At 37.5% G+C, this 24421-nt stretch overlaps 1 protein-coding gene across 8 annotated transcripts in view; it reads left to right on the top strand.

Moving 5' to 3' along the window:
- Nucleotides 1-24421, top strand: part of FBXW11 (F-box and WD repeat domain containing 11) — a 120342-nt gene that overhangs the window by 26945 nt on the left and 68976 nt on the right. For 3 of the 8 annotated variants that reach the window (XM_086715246.1, XM_086715190.1, XM_086715226.1), the window contains one exon: nucleotides 10522-10623. The exons of the other annotated variants lie outside the window; for them this stretch is intronic. In XM_086715246.1, coding sequence (XP_086571372.1) covers nucleotides 10522-10623 — 102 coding nt within the window. Of the gene's footprint in view, nucleotides 1-10521; nucleotides 10624-24421 lie in introns of those variants that run through there. 8 annotated transcript variants of the gene reach the window in all.

The raw sequence follows: 24421 nt of genomic DNA, 5'->3' as shown, positions 1-24421 counted from the left end.
GGACGACATGAGAAACTAGAGCAAGTGTAAAGTTTGCTATAAATTTAATTAAGGGATGATAAAATGTGACCCTTTATAGGTTAGCTTTGACAACTCTTTGTGCTCTTCCTAGCTAAAGAAGCAAAATTTTGATTGCCATTGTTTTCTTTTCTTTTTTTTTAAGTTTTTAAATTTATTTTGAGAGAGAGTGGGAGTGTGCAAGAGGGAAAAGGGGGGGGGGGAGAGAAAGAAGAGAAGAGAAGAGAAGAGAATATTCCAAGCTGGCTCTGTGCTGTCAGGGCAGAGCCCAACTCGGGCTCAATCCCATGACCCTGGGACCATGGCCTGAGCTGAGATCCAAAGTCAAACGCTTAACCAATTGAGCCATTCAGGCGCCCCATTTACCATTGTTTTCTAAGTCAGTCAATACACAGTTGATTGCGTTTGTGTATGTATAAAGTTTTAAACACTGAGACTCTACTAACTTGGCTGGTTAGGTCTCTGAAAGTAAGTATACATTTGAGAAATCAGCAGTGTTTAGAAAATGTTAGAGGGCTTGTTTACAGGGTGTAAGGTCTGAATTGAAAAGATTTCTTTGTAGGACCAACTATCATTCTATAGATGCTTTTTCAGAGTTAATAATGAAACAGGAAGCATATTAGATGGTGAAAGCTTTGAAAGTCTTTGGAAGGTTTTTTTTTTTTTTTTGTATTTTGGTGTTTTTAAAATACCATTAGTTAGTAGGGTTTAAGTTTTAATACTCTTAAAAGCTGTGAAACTGCATTTCTTTAAAATATTTTATACTTCTTTAGGAATTTAGCTGTCTTCTTTAGTGAACTGGGAAATAGTATAGCTTTATTTCCAGAAATAATTTTAATACCAGAATATTTAGTTTTGAGAATTCTTGTGTCTGTTGAGGCAGTTAGTGTACTGTTATGCTCAGTAAGCCTTTTTGAATAAATAATCAGTTTAAAATGAAAAAGTTCCAATATGATTTTGGTGTGGTCTGACTGTAATTGAGCCAGACCCATTGAGAGTAGATATAAGTCATATCATCTTCCTGAAAATGATATCTCTTCCTAGAAAAAAATGAGAATATCCATTATATCAGGGAAAAAAGTTTTCCCTTTCTGTATGTTCTAATGGTCTTTTAGAAACATGGTGAACTTTGCACTCTCATGAAAATAGGTCAAGGATTTTGGTTCAGTATGTCATATAGCAATCAGACCTTGTTGTGCAGACATGTTCACAAGTTCTCTGATTAAAGTTTTTTTGGCTTGTGAGAGTTGATAGGACTAGGAAGGGATGCAGCCAACCCCGATGTTTGGAATGGGAAGTTGGATTAACTCAGAGTGGGGTTTGGTGCTGTGGTGTAGATAATGAAATCAGGTGTCCCGCAGGTCTCAGATGATGTCGAAAACATGAGGTGAGGTTTTAGGTCTCTTACCCGGAAGTCCTCTCAGATGTTATGGAGTATGGGTTGTCGGATATATGGAGGTGGCAGCGTTATAAGACAGAACACCTGTACTTAAGAGGTTTTTTTTTTTTTTTTGCTGTGTTCCCTTAGTTAGCTGTCTAGAAGCCTCAGGCATTGAAATGAATTTAGGTTAGTGTCTTTGTTATCTCAGAGTGCAGCTAAATTCTGAGACCTAGCTTAACCCCACCTGTTCTCCACCTTCATTGAAGGGTAATAGGCCAGAATCAGGGGGACAAGTTGCGATGACCAGTTCCGTAAGTAACAGTGGGGAAGTGACAGTTCCTGTGTTTGGAGGTGGCCTGGAAGAGAGAGGATTGAGAAACCGGAGTACTGTGTTGCCCATTGTCTGTCAACTGCATCTGAAAATCTATAGTGGACCAAAAAAAAAGGAAAGAAAGAAAAAGTAAAGTAAACATCATCTGTATTTACTTCTGGATATTTTATATATATTTTATGTTTTATTAAGTAAAAATGGGATCATTATGAAAGTCCTGATTTGTAGCCTTTATTCACTTCATATTTCTTGAACTTTTTCAGTGTCTGTTAACTTTCCATATATTGTAAACTTCCTTCTGGGTCAATAAATATACTCCTACAACAGGATTTTTATTTGGTGGACACATAATATTCTGTCTTCTGGATGGTCTGTAATTCATATAACCAATCTCTATTGTTGGGCATTTTTTCCTTTGCTGTAATGACAGTGATGTGATGAACATATTCTTAGCTATATTTTTGGACATGTCTTTATTTTTGTCCATAATTTAATTTTCCACACTTGAAATTGCTGAGACAATGATGTCCCTGTTTTTCAAGTATTGAGTATGTATTGATAAGTTGCACAGGAGAGGTTGTATAGATGGGTAACAAGTAGATAAAATTTGCAAGTAGATTAGAGGAAATTGCTGCTCCAGGGAGTTTAATGGCAAGCAAACGAAATGAGAGGCAGTATAGTTTAGGGAAGAAAGCAGGGATTTTGGAGTCAGATAGAATTGCAAATCTGCACTTTTGACCTCTCGCCAGTTATTTGCTGTCTTGTCTTCAGTTTCTTCCTCTTTATTTTTTTTTTACTTTTTATGTTTATTTTTTGAGAGAGAGACAGAGTGTGAGTAGGAGAGAGGCAGAGAGAGACACACACACAGAATTCGAAGTAGGTTCCAGGCTCTGAGCTGTCAGCACAGAGCCTGACGCGGGGCTTGAATTCACGAGCCGTGAGACCGTGACTGAGCCACCCACGCACCCCAGTTTCTTCCTCTTTAAAGCTAAGGTACCTGTCTGGCCAGAGGTGGTATGAGAGTTAATGAGATCACAGTACAGTGTGTGGCACATAGTAGGCACTTTGAAAATATGAATGTGCATCCCCCTCCCACTTTATCCTTTTTTGGTAAATTTTCATTTACATTTATCATTTTCATTGAAAATGAGTTTAAGCTTGTAGTTTGGTGGTCTCCCCTAGTCCTGAATAACTTTCCTTATTGGACCACAGATGCTAATTGACAAAGGCTCAGATGTACTTAATCTTACTGTTTAATTCTCTCCTGTCTCAGGATTTGTGGATCTTGGATAAACCCCATTGGGATTGGGTTCAGCCTGATCCGACCTGGAGCTTGCTGGGGGAGACTGTTCCTTCTTGGCAGCTGAATCTGATACTGGGCCTAGTACAACTGAGGACCCTTGTGGCTCTGCCGGAAGTAGATGACTTTGTTACATCCTGTTCTCTGTCATGCTGCTTAGAATAGAGATTTTGCTCCCCCCATTCATATATCTAATCCTCCTTTCCAGCTTCTGTGAGAGCTCTGAAAAACCTGGGGACATTTTTGAATGCTGGGTGGTAGTTGTTAAGTGGACAAGGATGCCTTTTTACCTATGGAATTACTCATGAATAAGGTGTTAATCATTTTGAGGTGTACTGCTGTTTCTGAGGGTCACTAGGTAAAAAATATTTTTCTACCATTCCAGCATCTTAACACAACTGTAAACTACAGTTGTTAAAAATGGACTTAACTCATTCTTGGGAAAAGAATTTGTTTTTATTTAAGTTGTCAAATTACTGTTTATAATGTATAACAACTTACAATTAAACAAAATAAAACATCACTTAAAATTATGCAATGTAGTGTTAAACTGTTACCATAAGTACTCGATGTTCATTGGAGAAAAATCAGAAAATATGAATGAATAAAAATTCAAAAAGAAAAATTACCTTCATTTGTCTACCAAAGATAAATCTGCAAAGATCTATTTTAATTTTATTAGCTGCAAGTTCTGGTCTCTCATTTTAGATAATCATTCAAGATGAGATCATTTCCTGGACATTAAAATATTTGTTTTTAAAATTATTGTAGGGTTTAAGGAAAGTCTGGGCTCTGGCTTTGAGTCCTGATTTCACTGCTGTTTGTTTAAATTTGAAGCTCTAAAACTTGCAGATAGTATCAGGTTTCCTCACCCTTCTTTTTTTTTTCTTCCTCCTTCCACTGTGGCCTCTTCCTCATACCCTTTTCTTTTAACATATATCCCAGCCTGAAGATGCTCTGTGGTATATTGTTTATAAATACGGAGTTCTACCATACAGTTGTTAACAAAGCAGTAACTTTCTTAGTTATGTCATATAGTTTATACCATCAAATTCTGCTATAATAAAATATCATTATAAGGAAAAGAAAGTCTTTCACACATGGAGGCATTGGACTAGTATTCAGTTCTTCAAAGGGCTTTGGGGAATGCCTTTAAATCGTGAGTTAACTTTTATTCTACAACCTGATTACTGAATTATGGTTCTTGGTTTTAAAAGTAATACAGTTTTTGGTGGGAGTTCGCTCTTGTAGTTTGCTGTCAACCATTTTAACAGTAGAAGCCTAGGTTTTGAATCTTAGGAGATGCTTTTAAAAGCTTTCTGTGGCTCTATTTTCATTACAGCTGCTGCTTCTTGAAAAGCAGTAGTCTGAGAATTCAGACACAATAAGGATAGTTCCTAATTTGGATGACTTTTAATACTTGCTTTATTTGCTTTGAGGTGAGGACAGCCTCCAACTGAAAGAATGGATACTCTGTAGCTTTCACATCCATGTTTAGAGAGAGAGAGTTACATAATCTCCTTGAGCCTGCCTATTGTATGATTCTTCAGGACCAAATCCCCACTCCTGGATAGAGATTCCCAGTGGAGAGTGTCATGGCCAAATGGTAACCATAAAATGGAGCTTTTATTTCACTTCTGTTATTTGGTAGCCCTCATTTCATTATCATGGCACTCTCTGTTTTATATCCTGTCCTATCAGTAGGGCATAGTGGAAATTTTATTAGGAAAAAAAGAACCTAGACTGAGTTATGAAAATTGACTGTAGGCATGTACTTCCAAAGGTAAGTGCTGGCCCTTGTATCCACTCTTTGCAGCCTGGCTGGAAGAACTTTGTATTGGTTGTAAAATAAAAACGAGAGACTGTCTTGTAGGTTCTTCAAGAGACTTCTGTTTCTAACTTCTCTTCAACATGCTTCTCCCCAGCTACCAGGAGTCGTTCCTCTCTGCTTAAAACGGTTTAACAGTTGTCTCCTCATTGACTCTAGCAGTGTTTTGAACTCTAAAGTTTTTGATGTCTCACTTGAAGGCATTAAAAAATCAAAACGCTCTTATTTCACAATATCTATAAAAACATACATGGTTTTTATACCATTGACTTCCTCTCTTTATCTCTTTATTTGGGTTACTATTGAGCAGAATTCTTTTTTCTCCATTCTTGCAGTGGCAGATGCTTCCCACATGTTCCTGAAAACATAGATCTTTCTCTGATGCTGGCTTGAGTTGGCTTGGCTTTGGCTTGATATTCTGCTTTGTCCCCACCTTTGAGTCTAATAACCTTACCCCCACCCTTGCCAGTATGTTGCATGTTCTGCTTCTATCCCTTTTTGACAGATGTGTTTGAAACAGTATGTATGCTGAGTTGCTGGAAAAAAAAACTTGCACATGTTGATAAAGAATTGGACCGCACATTTGGGGAGTTTTGGTTGTTTACTGGTGAGTTATACAGCACACAGTATGAGAGCTGTTGTCCTACAGGATGAAGTCCAAGTTTGATACAAGGGTTTATGAAAGGCCTCTGTGATTTGGCCTTTCCGCTTTCCCCATGTTGTACTGAAATACTTCAGTAATGCTAAATTAATTGCAGATCTTTGAGTAGGATGTGCCATTTCTTAGCTCTTTGGCTCTGCTTATGCTATTTATTCTGCCTGGAATGTCTTTCTTTCTCTTTTTACCCTGGCTGCCTCCTACTCATCCTTTATGGCTTAGTTTAGGCATCCTTCTCCTTTGGGCGGGTTAAATCTATTTGTGTGTGTGTGTGTGTGTGTGTGTGTGTGTGTGTGTGTGTGTGTGTGTGTGTGTGTGTGTGTTAGTTACACTGCACATTCTCAAAATTCCCTCCTTTGAACTCCCGGACAAGAGAGAATTTCTTAATTGCTTTTCTGTCTGCAGATATAAGTTGTTTGTTGAACGAAATAGTATTTAAGCTACTCTATTGCTTATCCCAAGCATGATGATAGGAGTTAGATGAGGCTGGTAATGATTCTGTGGGAGGTGGTTTAAAGAAAAAAAATTAGAGGATTTATAGAAAACCCCTAAATATATACTTATAAAAATGTAGAAAATAAGGCATACTTCTGAATCAGAGTGACATTAGAGAGACCATTGACATAAAATACCTCTTTGGGTAGCTTTTAAAAGAATTGCCTCTTTGAGAAGGAATCAGGGCAGGATATTCAAAACAATCCCATCTAGAAACAGACCAAAGTTAGCTTTTGTGAGTTCTCCTTCAAGCCAGCCAATTAGAAGACAAGGTGCCTGCAGCTACTTTTTCCTTTTGATTTGTGGTTCCTATGGCAATAGGAAGAGAGACTAGGACATTTCTCTCCTACCTCTTTTAATAACTTTTTGCTTTTGAAAAATGCCAAAAGCTGTTATTCTTCTTGTCTTTACTTACAGTATTTCTCACCATGATGGCCCTGATTTTTAAAAAAATTTTTTTGATGATTATTTATTTTTGAGAGAGAGAGAGTGTGTGCGCGTGCATGTGAAGGGGGAGGGGCAGAGAGAGAGAGGGAGACACAGAGTCTGAAGCAGGCTCCAGGCTCAGAGCTGTCAGCACAGAGCCCATTGCGGGGCTTGAACTCACGAACTGTAAGATCATGACTTGAGCCGAAGTTGGACGCTTAACCGATTGAGCCACCCAGGCGCCCTTGATTTTGGTTTTTGATTATACAGTGGATATGACAAAATTAATAAACATTCTCTGTTCCCTTGACTACTGCTATTTTCTTTGGCTGTAGAACTGCAAATATAATCAATCTAATTGAGTATTTGCTGTTAATATTAGAACACTTCGTGAATCATTTCTTATTCTTTATGGATAATCCTAAATTAGTATACTAGTCATTGCAAATAGCTAAATGTGAAATTAGAGCAAACATTTCTTGGGGGTTTTCTACCCCTAAAAAGCCTCTGTTAAGTGTTCCCATTGTGACCCAGTGGGTTTCTCTTGAGCTTGAGGCTAAAGTCTCAAGAGGAAAGAGGCTTAGTTTGTATTGTTGTTGGCTTAATAAGTAGGTCAATAAGCATTTGTTAAAATCGGTAAATACCCACAGTGTTAGGGTAACTTCTTGAGATATATTTTAATAATCAGATAGTGTTCCTTAAGTTTATAGAGAAACCAATAATCTTAAAAAAAAAAAAGACAATAGTCTATACATTTTGAATATAGCTCACAGGAAGAAATCTTTATTCTGTTGAAGAATGATAGATAATAGTTATTCCATAATAGTCAACATAGGTTTCTATCCACGTCCCTAAATTTAAGATTGGAATCTTCAAGAATCAATTACTCCTGTGGTCCTAGCTGCATTTTAATGCTCTTAGGTTGATAAATGTGGAACTTTTAGTTTTATCCATTGTTTTCAAATTACGTCAATGTCTTTTTGGTCACTACACTTAAGAGGAACCTTGTTTAGAGTAGCAGGTACATCCTTATTAAAAATGGGTGTATTTTCTAGAGTGGCATTTTCTGTTGAGTAAAGACTTTTTCAGCACTGTGGTTGGTCTCTTAGCTTCAAGGTAATTAAGAGTGAAAATAAAGCAGTTCTAATACCTTTAATAAATACTGGCATTACTCTCTGTATCCCACAATGTCCTTCATTGATGGTATAAAGGTAAATTCTTGGAAATTAGATCTTGAAAGTGTCCTTATATTTCCCTGAATGTGCAATTTCAATATCAAACTTTTAAAAACAGTACTAAATGGTTAATATTTTGAAATTAAGTTCTCAGGAAATTTTCTTTATATTGTTTTCCATATATTTTTAAGTATTAGGTCATTTGACGGTTTCCTAACCTTGGGAAGATCATTATTTTTCTTTTTGGGCTTTAGTTTCTTCTAAAATTAGGGGTGGAAGTATGGACTAAATTGTCTTCCAGTTCTTTGTGATTCTTTGGTTTATTAAACGTGAAAATGTGTCTCCTCCCCACCCTCCCCCCCCCCCCCCACACCTTTTTTAAGTTTTGGATCCCAAGGCATTAGCAGAATCTGATCAGGGTATAGTATTCTTAGGCCTTCATAGTTTTACTCTTTGAGTCAAATACATATTAAACCTTGCGAGCTCTGGAACCTGTTTTTTGTGGAATAAATGAAAATTGGTTTGCTGGTGAGCTTTGGTGTTAATTTGGTATCAATTGCTGAATCCAGGTGTAACCTTAAACTGTATACTCAGATCTAAGTGATTCTGTGATTTGGTTAAAGATTCCAAAAAAGAAACTTAAATTGAACTATGGGGATACTGAGTTTATTTAATTTAAATAATTGATGTAAGCAGTGTGTACAAATGTATTGTGTCTGGGTCTTTTCTCTGCCCATCTACTTCTGATGCATGCTGATGTAAGTATTCTTTTAATAAGCATTTACTAGATATCTCTGAATAGTTTTAGTGGAAGGAAAATGAGTTTGCTTAGAGTCAGGCAGGATTAACTTCTAGTCCTAATTTTGCCACCAGTTAGCCCTTGTTTTCTTGTGTTAGCTTTTTTTTTTTTTAATGTTTATTTTTGAGAGAGAGAGCGAGCCAGCGAGCGAGCGAGCGAGCAGGGGAGGGGCAGAGAGAGAAGCAGGCCCCAGGCTCTGAGCTGTCAGCACCGAGCCTGACGTGGGGCTCGAATTCACGAACCTTGATATCACCACCTGAGCCAAAGTCCGAGGCTTAACCGACTGAGCCATCCAGACGCCCCATAGCCCTTGTTTTCTTGTACCTTGAACAAGTTGCTATTTCAGTAAATTAAGTGCTCCTTTGCTGATCCTCAGATTCCTCATCTGTAAAATGGAATAATACCTCCCTTAAAAGAGTAAAACTCTTGTAAGGGTTTACTGTGTCAGCTGTTTAGTGTATGAGAAGGACTTGATAAATGGCAGCTATTTTTATTATACAGATATTTATTCAGCATCTTTTGTGGCACTCTGCAGAAGGGTTGGGGTAACAAAATGTGTGCCTGGAGTATCAGTGATAGATTTCTGTATTGTCTCTGGTAAACTTTGGAGTTGAGGCACATGTTGGAAATGTATGGCATTTTTGTTGTTACCAAAAAGCTGCTCAAGTTTTTATTCTGTTTGGTTCCTCTGGTGTTGTATTCTTTAAATGCCTTTTCTAAATAATCTCAATACTCTAGCTAAATTGTAGGTGAGATGTAGCTAGTAAGTGGCAGATGCTGGATAGGAGCCCAGGTTTATTTGGTTTCAAGCATAGCTGACTTTGTTTATAATATAATTGGGGTGACCACAGAATTTGTCTCCCAAACCAGAACACTTCTGAGAATGAAAGTTATTCTGGGACGACAAGTGTAAACCTGGACTGTCCAAGGAAAATGAGGATGTCTGACCATCCTAATTATAGCTAGGGTAAACAAGTTTATGATGTTGAGTCTAAGACTTCTGGAGTATTTTGGTTGAATCCAAACACCCACCTTCAGTTAAAAAAAAAATTTTTTTTTTTTGCATGGTTGTTGTTTTTGCCACAGTGAATTCATTGACCTTAGATCTGCCAAAAAAGTACTTATTGAGTACACTATATAATCTAATGGCTTAAAAATACTAGCCACAATGCCTATATTCATTTTTATATTTCCCTTTTTTCTTAATTCCTTTAAAACCAGCAAGTTTTTGAAAGAGAATGGGAATGGGTAAATGAAACAAACCTTTAAATTCTTACTTGTGTCAAATGAACTTTGTAAACAAAGTCTAAAATCAATATCATCATATTCCAAAGTTTTTTCTTTGGAGGGCAGAGGTGTGGGTGTCACTGAAAATCAGATGTGTTTTTAATCAGCTCTTTTATTGCCTGTGTCTATCAATCTATCACTCATCTTTCTTATTCCTTTTGCCTTATGTCTGTAGATGTCCTGTGATTTTTATTTAGGGAAGTGCAAAACTGTATCTACATGATAAAAATTCAGGTGGTTTTACAATAGAAGCATCATAGTCTTGTAGAATTCATGTGGGTTTAATAGCAGACAAACGAAGATTTGAAATTCTGGCTTTCCACTCCTTTGCTGTGTGTCCTTGTGCAAATGATTTAACCTCTGAGCCTCAGTTTCTTTACTGTGGTGTGGGAATTAGAAAACACGTTTAAAGTCCCAGGCACATAGTAAGTGATGGTAATGATGGGAGTTATAATTCTATGACGCAGACTAGAAACCGTTACTTTTATGAAGTTATAGTCACAATCTCACCCCTAATCTTGTGCACTCAACTTTCACAGTTCCCTCTAGTGGGTTTCCATTTAAACATTCTCTCTCTCCCTCTTGATTCTGTTCACTGTGTCCTGAGGAATTCGCGGTTGGCAGCAGAAACCTCCTTTCTGTAGGACAGAAAGTGGGCCCTCTCCCAGGGTTTCAGTAAGTTGTCTAGGACCACCACCCCTGACCTCCAAACTGCCACGGGTGCATCCCCTGCCCGACTAACATTCAAGTTGCCTGTGTGAAGGAGTGATTTGTTGCGGCCTCTAACTGCTTCTTCTCTTCCTTCCTTTTTGTCATCCTGCAGTGTTCTGTGCCAAGGTCTTTGTGGCTAGGCTGCGCCAACCTGGTAGAGAGCATGTGCGCACTGAGTTGCCTGCAGAGCATGCCCAGTGTCAGATGTCTCCAGGTGCCTCTCTTCTTTCTTGTTGTAAATGTGTTTTTTACGTATGCCATGAACATTTGTTGAAACTTGCAGTAGTGTGTTTAATCCAATGTTAAGTCTGCTAAATGTTCTGTGTAACCCTCTGCTTTTCTCCAGCCTGGGTGCCCCCCATGAAGGAGTTTAGTACCAAGAGGGGCCCTTCTGAGAAAATGGGTCTTTGGCTGGGCCCTGTTCTACTCCTCTTTTTCTGCTCCTGCTTTTTATTCTCCCCTCCTCCCTACCTTGAAGTTCTGATTCTTATGTTTAATAGTTGTGCATGTGCCCACAAAACCCTGATAATTTCCATTTGGCTACTTTTAACAGTTCTTTGTTGAGTTGGGAGGGTTTCATAATTCAAGTGCTGATTTTTCTATTTTGAAACTCATCTTTTGGCATGCTTTCACTCCCTCCTTCAAAAAAGGAGTGGGGAGGGAATCCCTAATTGTATAAAACCTCAAATTGAAGTTCATTGAAGGTCACAGCTTTATGCTGCCAATAACTGTCGGTTTGGGCCACCTCCCAAAGGCCAGATCTGACACCTGTCCTCAGGGTCCACCCAGGTTTCCAGGCCGAGGCTGGCAGAGAATTCCACAGATAAAAGTAAAACTTTTTTGGGGGTGGGGAGGGTTGCTCAGGAAAAAAACTGTCAGCAGCAGTGTGGCCGGATTGTACTCTTGCACTCGTTGGGATGGAATCTTAGGGAGCCAAGGCAGAAAACGTTGTGGCTTTATTGGGGAAACTCTGTTTAGAGGAAACGTGTATTTAATTAAGTATGGTTTCAGTAGCAATATTTAGTTTTCATCACTGCATATTCCACACAGTTTATTATATCTTTAAAAAGCATTATGAAATTCCTGGTATCCTGTGGAGACTGCCCTGTTTTAGGAAAACACTGTAAAATCAGGAAATGAGTTAGAGGGATATTATCGATGGCATGGATGACTTTACTGTTCTCAAGGTTATCTTTCTATTCATGTTTACAGTCTCTAAATGGAGCGGGTAAGCAAGGAGGGAGGAGAACTTCTTTCACATTGGGATTGTGTATTTTATTTACTTACTAGCAAACATTCTGAGTAGCATTAGTGTGGTTATTGATTCAGATTGCTTTCTTTAGAAAACTCTACTGGAACCTCATTAACACAATTAACTAGAGAGTAAGTTCAGTGTAAGATCCAGTTGTTATAGGAGTGTGCATAAAAAGGCAATACAACTCTTCAGGGTCCAGGGATCGGATGTTTCAGTGAGGCTCCAGCGTGGTGTGCATTTACCTTTGGAAAAGCAGCTTCCCTGCATGCAATGTAGCTTTAACAAAAATGTTCTTGAAATAGCAGACATTGTCGCATGTACTCTCCTTGGTGCTAAATAATGGATATTTGCCTTGTAGTAACAGTGTCTCTGTTTTTCTGAAAATGCTTACTTGAATGTTAAAGTTAATTTTCGGTGGAGTGATTGAGTTTTTTTTCCAGAAATATAAGTAGGGGAAGAATTGTTGTGCAGATTGAAGCGCAAATTCTTTTTATTGAATTCGGTTAAAAGTAATTGACCAATGGGAAGCATTATTCAATATACTTTAGTAACATTATTTTGAGATCTCTGGAGGTGGGGTGAGTAGGAGGAAATACTGGTTCTTATCTTGTTGAAAATGGAAACACTAATGTGTTCAAAGTTCTTTGACTTATCTCTCCCCGTGAAAATCCTTTAAGAGAAAAAAATGTAAACTTGCCTTGACTGGATCTTGAAATAAGGTGAAGTATTGAATGATATTCACTGAAATGTGAATGGAGCAAATATTGTCTTTAGAGATGTATAGGGAATTTTGTTTATTTAGGTTTTTATTTTCTTAAGTATATAATTGAGAATCTGCAGCACAGTAAAGTGAAATACATACTCAGCTGATTGGAATTTGCAAATAATTACTCTCTTCTGTTTGTGAATGGAAAGTAAGCATGTATCCATGAACATGGAAGATTTCTTTCCTGTCTAGTCACTGGTTTTACCTATTACTTTTTAACACCTGTGTTCCTGCTCTCTACCTACAGTCTCCAAACAGTGCTACAATTTAGTTGACTTAATTTGGGTTTGGGTTTTCAAAGAATGCCTTTTGGCTTATATGCTACATCTTTGGTTTATCACAAAGATGACTCTCGCTTGACTTGGCACATCTCTCAGCTCACCCATTTTAAGAAGGCCTCAGAAGGGAAGAAACAGGTTATCTGAAGAGCCTAGTTGACTAGGCTCTGGAGCTGCATGACAGGGTCCCCCTTAAAATTACCACACCAGACCCATTGCCAGATGGAGCTTTAGCCAATTAGACTGTGTGGCTGAATTAGCATACCTTTTGAAAAGCAGAAGTAAAGATGGTAGTTATCTTTGGCATTATACAGTCCCTCTGGTTTCTGCCATTTGTGAGAAAAGGGATAGCAAAGACTGAAAAAGTGAAAATCACCCATTTACCTCAATAAGCTGTTTAAAAAATAAAGATCATTTACCATCAACTGTACTTGGTGCTTCACATATATTAACTTCGTGATAACCTGGTGAGGTAGGTGTACTTATCCCCATTTTTCAGATGTGGAAAACTGAGTTTCAGAGGTGTTATGGGTGACTGGACCTAAGTTAATACTACATAGCTGTGAGATGGAGTTGGCATTTGAACCCCAGATTTGCCTGATTCAAAGTTGTTTTTTCCTCGGTGCTTGAATGCTACCATTTCTAGAGTTTCCCATCTTAGTTTTGTTTGTGAAAACTTTACTAGTGAGCTATCTGGTGTGTGGCTTGTTTCGTCATTATTTATTTGAAAATCAGAAAGGGAAAACCTGCCAGATATCTGCAGGTGAAAAAAATTGCATTTCTATTGCCAGAATGAGCCCTCCTGAATCTTAAAGTTAGTGAGGTTCCTGAATGGCTTTTCTGTGAGAATATTTACTGAGCATTTGCTATGTGCCTTGGCCTATACTGCTGCTGGACACATAAAGATGAATACAGACTTGTTCCCTATTCTCATGGGGTACCCTGTAGTAAGCAGACCCATGAATGAAAATCCAGACTGAACTACAAATAAAGTCCGAGAGAGAGAGAGAGAGAGAGAGAGAGAGAGAAAGTGTGTGTCTAATAAAACTATGAAGTTAGCCAAAAAAAAAAGTGAACTGGTTTAAACTAGGACTAACTCTCAGCATTTTTTTAAAGAACAGTTGGACTGGAATATCTGGATGTCTGTGAACAAGCTGAACTGAATCAATATCTCAGTTGGTTCAGGTATCCAGAGTGAACCAGTTGATCGTTACATCAGATAATCAAGTGTTCAGACCGTGTAGAGTATTTGCTAAGATTCCAAGACTAATGGGGCACAGGAGTAATAATACTATTGTTAATAACAGTGTGTGTCATTTATTTTCCACCTCCTTTTTATGTGTCAGGCTCTAGGCACTAGGTTGTTTCATGTAATCCTTATGCACAAGTTCTCTGTGGTGGCTTTTTGGTATATGCAGTTATTGAACTGAACTGACTTGCTTAAGGTTGCACATTTATTTAAGTGACAGAACTGGGCTATGAATGTAGGTCTGGATAGCTGCAAAGCCAGTGCTCTAGTCACCATTCTGTAGTGATATTAACTTGACAACTGCCATTTGTTTGAGAACAAATTCTTTATTTCCAGTATCAAAAGTTGAAAGCTAACGCACCTAGAATGTAGTGGTTCCATGTAGTGGACGGACAGATTTTCTTGGGAATGCCATTTGTGAGCTGTCAGCTGGGGAGAGTGTTAGTGCTAAGCCTTCCTCAAGGGTAGGACTGATGATTTGGATCGACAGCAGGGATCATGTGAATCAAGTTGCAGTGCCTCCTTCCAAGCTCTAGTGTGGGTAGTGCTGGACAATCAGTACAACTTCTTGACAGCTACCTTTCTTGTTTCTTTTCTTTAAGTATGGATAGTGAGCCACAGTGGGTTAAGAACACTACAGGTGGAACTTACAGCTGCCAGCAAAAGAGGATATTTTTTAGATATGAGCTGTAGCTTGGTAGGAAGAATCCTGGCTCTGGAGCAGACAAACCTCAGTTCTAGTCTTCTGCCTGCTACTCAGTAGCTCTGTGACACTAGGCAAGTGACTTAAATTAGCTGAATCTCAGTTTCCTCATCCTTAAAAGTGGAGATGTATCTATGTACAGGATTTTGTGAAGTAGAGGAAGCTACCTCTTAGTGATTGCTTGTTGTTGAGGGGATGAAAATCCCTATCTTTCATTGCTTCTTCCTGGTTCCCTATTCAAGAAGAGCGAATTCCAGTCTTATAAGACTTAGATTCCATTCCGGGGCAAGTAAGAATAAGATAAAGGCACATGATATGGCCCCTTCTGTCAGGTGTTCTCCTTTTGTTCAGGACTGTTTCCTTAGGTCAGACATGGCTGTTCCAACTCACTGTCTCGTTTCTAATGAGCATTGGGGGTTTTATCATTTCTTGTTGATTATCTTGTTGCACTCTGAGGCCACTGTGAAGGTTTTGAGTAACCTTTTGGATTATTTAATGGAAGAGTCTTTTATATTTTATGAACGTTAAAAAAAAACACCTTATTTCTCTTTATAAGAAAATTTACAAAATACTCTTATTAAAAAAAAAAAAAAATCCATTGGTAAACTCACCACCCAGAGAGAACATTTGTTGCTGTTTTAGGGTCTTCCTTCTGCCTGTTAGGCAAGGAGGAACCATCAGGTTGTGCAGGCTGTTATTATGGTGATGATAATGATTATAAGAGTGGTGTTTTAAGTGTCCCATGGAAGCCCAGAGTTTGACTTTGGAGTCACTAGAGGGATAAAGGAGGGCCTAGCACAGTGCTTCCTCCTACTTGTGCCTCACCCAGAATAGCTCTGGATTTATCTGTATTATATAGCAGGGCTCTTAGTAAGATTTTATGTGAAGATTTTGGCTGTGGGAATTCCCAAACATACAGAACAATAAAGAGAACTATTCAATTCAACCCTTGAACAATTTTCAAAATCATGCTATTCTTGGTTCAACTTTCTTCTCCAACTTTATCTTTTTCTGGGGCATTTTAAAGCAAATCTAAGATGGTCTAAGAGATAAAAAAGGGTTTGACAAATCACTGTTTCATATCAGCATTTAAAAAATTAGAAAAATGGTTCATAGACTTGAAAATAATAGGATTGGTACTGAAAGTTATAAAAGACGTATAAAATTTCCTTTGACTCCAGATCTCACTTCCCAAAGGATCACTTATCTGTTTCCCAGTATCCTTTTAGACAGGAGCTTAAAAAAAAATACAAATGGAACCATACTATACGTGTTTTTCAATTAAGAACTTGTTAAAATGTTTATTTATGTATTTTGAGAGAGAGAGAGAGAGAGAGAGGAACAGAGAGAGAGGAGAGAGACAATCCCAAGTAGGCTTTGCACTGTCAGTGTGGAGTCTGATGTGGAGCTCAATTCCATGAACCAGGAGATCATGACCTGGGACGAAACCAAGAGTCAGTCCCTGAACTGACTGAACTACTGAGGGGCCCCAATTAGTAACTTTTTCAATTAATAATATATGTTGAGCATTCTTCCCTATCAGTATATAAAACCATATAACATCTTCTTTTTTATAGCTGCAATAATGTTCCATCATATCATTTATCATTGAAAACAAAATTTGGCCAATTCCCTACTCAAGGAACTTTAGACATCAGTTTTTTTGTATCATAGCACTTTACTAATTTTATTGAACATATATCTTAGACTTACATGATTATGTCTATAGAAGGAACTCCTAGAAATACAATTGCTTGACCAAAGAATATCAGTGTTTTATTGTTAATTCAATTATCTATATATAGAAAAGTTTAACACTATCTCCCTTCCAATATCCCCCAAATGCCACATCCAGATGTTTACAGTTTGTTGTCTGCCACTGTGTATTTGTCGTTGTTGTTGTTGTCATTCATCTGAGGATATGTAGCACTATATTTAAGGGATTTAGGGAAAATGGGCTCACACTGCACCTTCGTTAACTTCCTTTATTTACTTAACATTGTATTACAGACATGTCCCCATATTTATAAAGTCTAAATAGCTTTTTCACCAGTGGTACTTTTATCATTCACAGATTTGGTAGGGTTGGGGAGAAAGGAGAGTATAGTTTTTTTATTCTTTTTTGAGTTAGAACACATGTATAGCAAAGTGCAGAAAACTTAACTGGTTTATCACAAAGTAGGCAGTGTTTTATTTTGAAAGGTATGGCTAAATTTTTTTTTTAATTAAAAAAATTTTTTTAATGTTTTTTCATTTTTGAGAGAGAGAGAGAGAGAGAGGCAGAGAGAAAGAGAGAAAGAAAACAAGCAGGGGAGGGGCAGAGAGAAAGGGATGCACAGAATCCCAAGCAGGCTCCAGACTCTGAGCTATCAGCACAGAACCCGACGTGGGGCTCAAACTCACGAACTGTGAGATCATGTCCTGTGCCAAAGTCAGACGCTTAACCGACTGAGCCACCCAGGTGTCCCATATGGCTAAATTGTTTTAATGAAGGTTGGACCATTTTATAGTCCAGTCATTGCCATAAGCTATGGATATCATCACAAAAATGTTTAAGCTTTACTTTTAAATTTTTATTTAAAATAACTTATTATTGTTTAAAATTAAACCAGTAATAGAAAGTGGCAAATAGTAACATGAACTTTCTGTCGTCATTTATTTTTATTTTTTTTTTCCAATGTTTATTTATTTTTGGGACAGAGAGAGACAGAGCGTGAACGGGGGAGGGGCAGAGAGAGAGGGAGACACAGAATCGGAAACAGGCTCCAGGCTCTGAGCCATCAGCCCAGAGCCCGACGCGGGGCTCGAACTCACGGACCGCGAGATCGTGACCTGGCGGAAGTCGGACGCTTAACCGACTGCGCCACCCAGGCGCCCCTCTGTCGTCATTTAAAATCACTGCATAAAGGGCTCCTGGGTGGCTCACCCGGTTAAGTTTCTTGACTCTTCACTTTTGCTCAGGTCATCATCTCACGGTTCATGGATTCAAGTGCCATGTCAGGCTCTGTGCTGACAGTGTGGAGCCTGCTTGGGAGTCTGTCTGTCTGTCTGCCTCTCTCTCTCTCTCTCTCTCTCTCCCCCCCCCTTTCTCTGCCCCTCACCTGCTCTATCTCAAAATAAACTTAAAAAAAGTTAAAAAATTAAATCCCTGCATAATATTCTATTTAATATTATTGGTTTGAAAAGTCTGTCCTATCTGCATCAAGACTGCCTCCAGTTTTTAAGACATTTGAAGTAATGTTGAATAGAACCTCATTGTAGCTAAGTTTTTGTATATTTTTGTAATAATCTCCTAGGTAAGAGTGTACACTTGAAAATACTTTAGGTGGCTAAATTGTACTTTTGAGAGGCTGGGTCAAATTATACTCCTAATAGGAGTGGATGAGAAGAGAGATTCCCTTTTCAGATGCCCTAGATGACATTGGATATTTTAATTTTGTATTTCTTCGCTATTTTGATGGATTAATATGTTAATATGTTGTAGTAAGGTACATTTATTTGCTTGTTAGTGAGATGGAATATATGTAAATGCATATTTATTTATTGGACATCTCTGTTTCTTGTTTTGTGAGTTGTCTCTTCATACCTTTCCTCCATTTTTTCTATTGATGGTTTTATTTTTTAAAAATCTGATTTGTAGGAATTCTTTTTATGTGTTAGAGTAACTCATTTATTGCATATTTTCCCTAGTTTGACATTTGCCTGTCAGTTTTGTTCATAATGCTTTTTACTTTGAAGAAAATTTCGAAAGGAAGTTTTCCTTTTTATGTAGTCATACTTATTCCTGTCCTTTACTGTTCCTCCAGTGATTTATGGCTTTCTGTTCTACATTTAAATCTTTGAGTTTCTGTGTAATTTATTTTGGTATATGCTGTAAATTAGGGATCCACATTCTTTCTAAATGGCCAGTCTGTTTTCCATATGCAGTTTACTGATCTCGCTTTTTCCCATTGATTTGAAATCATATGCTCATGTTTCACTTCCTTGTATCCCATGATGCTCACTCACAGAAGTCTCTTTCAAGCTTTTGTTGTTTTTTCCTTCCCTAAGTATCATCATCGGTTATCAACCTCTGTGGTCCTTGTGCTATATCATGCCATCCTTTACATATTAATGCTAGTTTCAGTATTTTGTTAATGATGATAGGCTTTGAAAGTCCAATGCCAAACAGAAAGATTTCATTCTAACATTTTTCTAGAAGAGTGATTTTTCTCTATTCTTACTATGAACTGAAATTTTTGGTTGGTTGTTTCTCATCATTTCCATGTCATATTTTCGGAAAACAGTGAGGGTGACTTGATGATCTAAGACTTTGAAGCATCAGAAGAGCAGCAAGTAAATTCATATTTTGGAGAAAGTTGTCATATCACAATGCCTCACGTGTAGTACTAGCACTAAAGAAATCACATTTCCTGTGGAGGAGAGCCTCTGCTATGGGAAAATTAAAACTACATCTAATAATTTAATTTGTGGTTTCTAAAACAGAGTGCTTGGTGATAAGGTTTAACAGTATATTTTTGAGGATAGAGAAGTGAGCAGATGAGACTCAGACCACATTAGAAAATGTCTTTTTACTTGTTTCAATAAAAATGATATCTTAAAGCCTCATGCAACAGACATTTGTTACGTTGCTTGTAAAAATGCTGTTTTTATGTATTTCTATTGATTTATATTCAACTTTTGCAAAAATTTTAGAGAAGAGAAAACAAAATGAACCATTTACCGTAATCCCACTTCATTTTTGTGTCCAACCTTTGTTTTTTCTTCTTGGCTCTCTCTTTCTTTCTGGAATTTTATATATTTTATATATTATATATTATATATATAATATATATATGTACATGTATTTATTGTTTCTTTGTTTATGTATAGGCCCGTACTTTATATACTGAATTATAACCTGATTTTTATCAGTATGGCTCATATTAGTATATTTAGGTCTCTATTTAAAAATTTTTTTTAAACGTTTATTTTTGAGAGAGAGAACAAATGCAAGCGGGGGAGGGGCAGAGAGAGAGGGGGACAGAGGATCTGAAGCTGGCTCTGCATTGACAGCAGAGAGCCCGATATGGGGCTCAAACTCACGAATCGTGAGATCACCACCTGAGCCAAAGTCTGACACTTAACCGACTGAGCCACCCAGGCACCCCTTAGGTCTCTATTTTTAATAACTGAGTTTCATTCACTGGGCATACAATAATTTAATCAGTCTCTTGTTGATGGGCATTAACGTCACTAAATTTTAGTGTCTATTTGTGATTAATTCTTAAGTTATATTAGTCATTGGAAAAATTCTCAGTCAAAGGATATGACCTTTCTTAGGGTTTTAAACTTTCGACCAAACTTCCACAAAAAAGATTATTCTAATTTACATTACAGTAGTCTCCCCCATTATCTTTGGGGGATACTTTCTAAGACTCCCAAGTGGATGTGTGAAACTGCAGATAGTATCAAACCCTGTGTATGCTAGGTTTTTTCCTATACATATATACCTATGATAAAGTTTAATTTATAAATTAGGCACAATAAGAGATTAGTGACAAAAACTCATAATAAAATAGAACAATTATAACAATATACTATAATAAAAGTTATGTGGATGTGGTCTCTCAGAATATCTTATTGTACTGTACTTACCCTTCTTATGATGATATCAGATGGTAGAATGCCTACCTGATGAGATGAAGTGAGGTGAATGATGTAAGCATTGTGACGTAGTGCTAGGCTACCATTGACCTTCTGATAGTATGTCAGAGGAGGATCATCTGCCTTCACACCGCAGTTGACTGCGGGTCTCAAACCACAGAAAGCAAAACTGTGGATAAGGGGCACTGTTGTCTTCTCAGCAGTGTTGGAATATAATAGAAATAACATGCCCAGTGTAGAAAACTGGAAATCACAAAGACCAAATTAAAAATCACTCTTGGTTTTTTGTTTGTTTGTTTGTTTTGTTTGTTTTAAAAATCACTCACTTGATTTTCTTCAAGCAACAAATATTTATGATGTTCCTGTTGTGTGCCAGGAATTCATGTAGGGGATGGGTATACAGGAGTGCATCAAATAGACAAAAAGCCACTTTGTCTTGGAACCTAAATTTTAGTGGGGAAAGCAAGACAATGAGTAAAGCACATAATATGTTAGATAGCAATAAGTGCTATGGAGAAGAGGGGAGATTGGGCACTTCAGGGTTTGGGGCTTTTATTCTGTATGAGATGGGAAGCCATTAGAGAATTTTGACCAGAGGAGTAATTTATCTCACTAACATGTTAACAGGATCTTTGGCTGCTGTGTAGATGATAGAATGAAAAGAGGAAGCAGGGAGACCGATTCGGACTTTGGCTAGTGTATTAGGCTTCTTCAGAGAAGCAGAACCAATAGTAGATAGATGGATAAGTAGGTAGATAGGTACGTAGGTGGGTAAATAGATATTTTAGACCTTTGGCTCATGTGATTGTGGGGACTGGCAACTGTGACATTTGTGGGGCAGGCCCAGCAGGCTGGAAACCCAGGCAAGATTTCTCCGTTGCAGTCTTGAGACAGAATCTTTGCGTTAAGGCCTTCAACTTATTGGATGAAGCCCATCTCATTATAGAAGGTAATATGCGTTGCTCAAATTATCTCAATTATAAATGTAAATCACATTCACAAAATACCTTCACAGCATCATCTAGATTAGTGCTTGAGCAAACAACTGGCTACCATAGCATGGCCATTTTGACATATGAAATCAATCATTACAGCTGGTGACTGAGAAGAGCCTAAACTTTGGGAGTTAGGGACACAGAATGGAAACAGGCAGTTCATGACCGAGTGAAGAAAGAAAAGGTATGTGTGACATTAGTAAAAATGATAACAACCTTGTCAAGCCAGTGTCGTTTATATCACCAATGTCTAACAAGCATTTAGTCAGAGGTGATTTGGGCTTTGGAGTCCCTGATATGATTGGAAGATAAAAACATATGTGTCTGTTTGTAGTAATGGTATGCTTGCAATAATAAGTCTTCAGGAAAAATCATTCAGTATATATATATACTGAATGAATATATATATAGCATTCATTTGGTGGAAGAACCATAATGTGTAGGGAACTCACAGTGAATGAATACTTATGCCTGTTACATTACTAGACTCTTTCCCATACATTATTTTTCTTAATCCCCTGAACAACTTTATAAACCAGGTACTAGTATGTCTCTTTTATACATGGGAAAATTGAGATTCAGAGAGAGGGAGACAGACAGACAGACATGGAGCTTACGACTCGCTTAAGGGCACACACGTGCTAAGTGGCAAAGTGAAGGGTTTAAACCTAGTCTGTCTAGTTCAGTATACCTTACTGCCTCTTAAAAATAGGAGCTATTTTCATAGGGATGATTATTTGGTTTTTTATGTTGTAAATAGAGTTTTCTAAATCTTGGGACAATTACGCAATAGGAATGCTATTTATGTTATTAAGCGAGTAGCTTACGTGATCAAATATCTCTTCTTTAGAGGCCTTCTCTGACCATCCAATCTAAAATAACTTCCCCCTTTTCACTCTGTTCCTTTACTCTGCTTTATTTTTAATTCATAGCACTTAGCACTGCCTGAAATTATATTCCATGTTTGTTTTTTCCCTCGTATCTGTTGTCTTTCTCCCCCACCAGCATGTAAGTTCCACGAGAAAAAGAGTTGTGTCTTGTTCATTGCATGCTAAATATGCCCGTTTCTAGAATAGTTCCCAAATAGGCATAATAAACTGGAATGTGAAGGAATGGCTGTCTTTAAGTTTTGTTCAGATTATATAGTATAGTGGTATTTGCTGTCCTAGCTAGAACTGCTTTGAACTTTGTTCTCTGAATTCTTTGAATCCAAGTGTTCATGTGAGTTGAAAGAGTATCTTGAGTAAAAATTGATTTTGCTTTGAAGACTAGCTTGTATTTTTGCTTTGCTTTAAAAATACTCTTTTCTGGGGCGCCTGGGTGGCGCAGTCGGTTAAGCGTCCGACTTCAGCCAGGTCACGATCTCGCGGTCCGTGAGTTCGAGCCCCGCGTCGGGCTCTGGGCTGATGGCTCAGAGCCTGGAGCCTGTTTCCGATTCTGTGTCTCCCTCTCTCTCTGCCCCTCCCCCGTTCATGCTCTGTCTCTCTCTCTGTCCCAAAAATAAATAAACGTTGAAAAAAAAAAATTTAAAAATACTCTTTTCTGATTATAAAAGTAATGCATGCATATTGTAGAACGTTGGGATAAGAATGGAAAGGAAATTGAGAAATAATCCTCAATTTAGGGAGTATAATTTTTACTATTTTGGCATATTTTTTCTTAGTATTTAATCTACAGGTGTGTTTTATGTAGTTGAGAATTTTTATATGTGTATATAATTTCATACGTTTATTTTACTTTATATGCCTTGTACATTTATTCAGGATGATTGTGTAAATGTTTTCCTATTATTAAAAATTTCTCATGGCATACTTTGAAATTTCCATGTAAATGTATTTCATGAACATCCCACGATTTGTAATTTTTCTGGGTGCTTAGAATCTTCATTTTTAACTATAAAAAACCTAAGCACCATCTTTGTACATAAATCTTTACTTTCATTTTGAAATCCTTAGGATATATTTTCAGGAGATATACTATGTATGTTTTGTTAAATTGTTTTCCAAAGAATTTGTATCTTGTTGTACCCAGACTAGGATTAAACATTTTTATTTCGAAAAAGTTTAACAAGCCTGTTCAGTAGTATACTCTAAATTCACAAGCCTCCTTGCAAATGGCACCTCTCCTCTCTGAGCAATTTGAGTATATGCTGAGTCAGCTAAGGCATGGCCTACTAAAAGAAGATATAATACTACTGGATATGCTTGGCCAAGGAAAAGAACTCCAGAGACATTTTCAAACACATAGCAACTGTGCCAGCCTGTTCCTTCCAATTACTGAATTGCCTGGGTGCTATGATGGAGTTCAAAATTGAGATCATTCAGTTAGAATGAGGTTATTCAGAAAATACTTAAGAAATCTTAGAATCATTCGTAAATCCTGTCCATATTTACTGACTACCTACTATGTGCCATGCATCAGATACCACGCGATGGCATGGTAATACAAAGAACCAACTACCGATTTTTGTAGATAGATTGCACAAAAATACTCCTTACCTTAATAGAAGGAAGGTTCTTTCTACCCTGTCCTCCTTTAGAAAACTAGGAATCAGTTACTGGAGTCCTTGTAAGATCTCTTCTTATAGGATGCTTCCTAGTTGTTTAATTTGGAGTAAAAGGCAAATGTTAAATCATCCACCTTTAAGACAACAGGAAATGAAAAATTAAGGATTACAATACTGGTAGCAGAAGACACTATTACCTAATTAATTTCAAAGAAAAAGATTTTGCCAAAGGAAACATTGCCCCAGGGGATCTGGTAGAGTTCACAGGGAAGGGATAGATGGATGAACCCCTCATTGCTGATTTAGTAGTGAATGGCTTGGGGAAGACCTGAACCTGTAGTGTCCTCAGTACTAGTTTGAGATGTTTACTAAGATCATTTGGCAGTAGTGGTGAAAAAGAGCACAAAAGATTTCAGCACATTTGTTTTCTATGGATATGATCTGACAATTTGAAGTGTTACTAATTAATGCAAACCAACTGTTGAAAGATTGCTTTTTATGTATTTTGAGACAGTCTCAAGCTTAATTGTAAGTACAATGCAAAGAACTTTTTGTTTTCCAAACTATTTGAAAGTAAAGCTGAATGAGAGTTTTGTCAAGCTCTAATGTTTTAG

The sequence above is a fragment of the Puma concolor genome, chromosome A1 (genome assembly GCF_028749965.1).
Source record: "Puma concolor isolate L17-30 chromosome A1, mPumCon1.1.hap2, whole genome shotgun sequence".
Taxonomy (NCBI): domain Eukaryota; kingdom Metazoa; phylum Chordata; class Mammalia; order Carnivora; family Felidae; genus Puma; species Puma concolor.
Note: the sequence above shows the minus strand (reverse complement) of the source record. Positions and strands in the feature narration are given on the sequence as shown.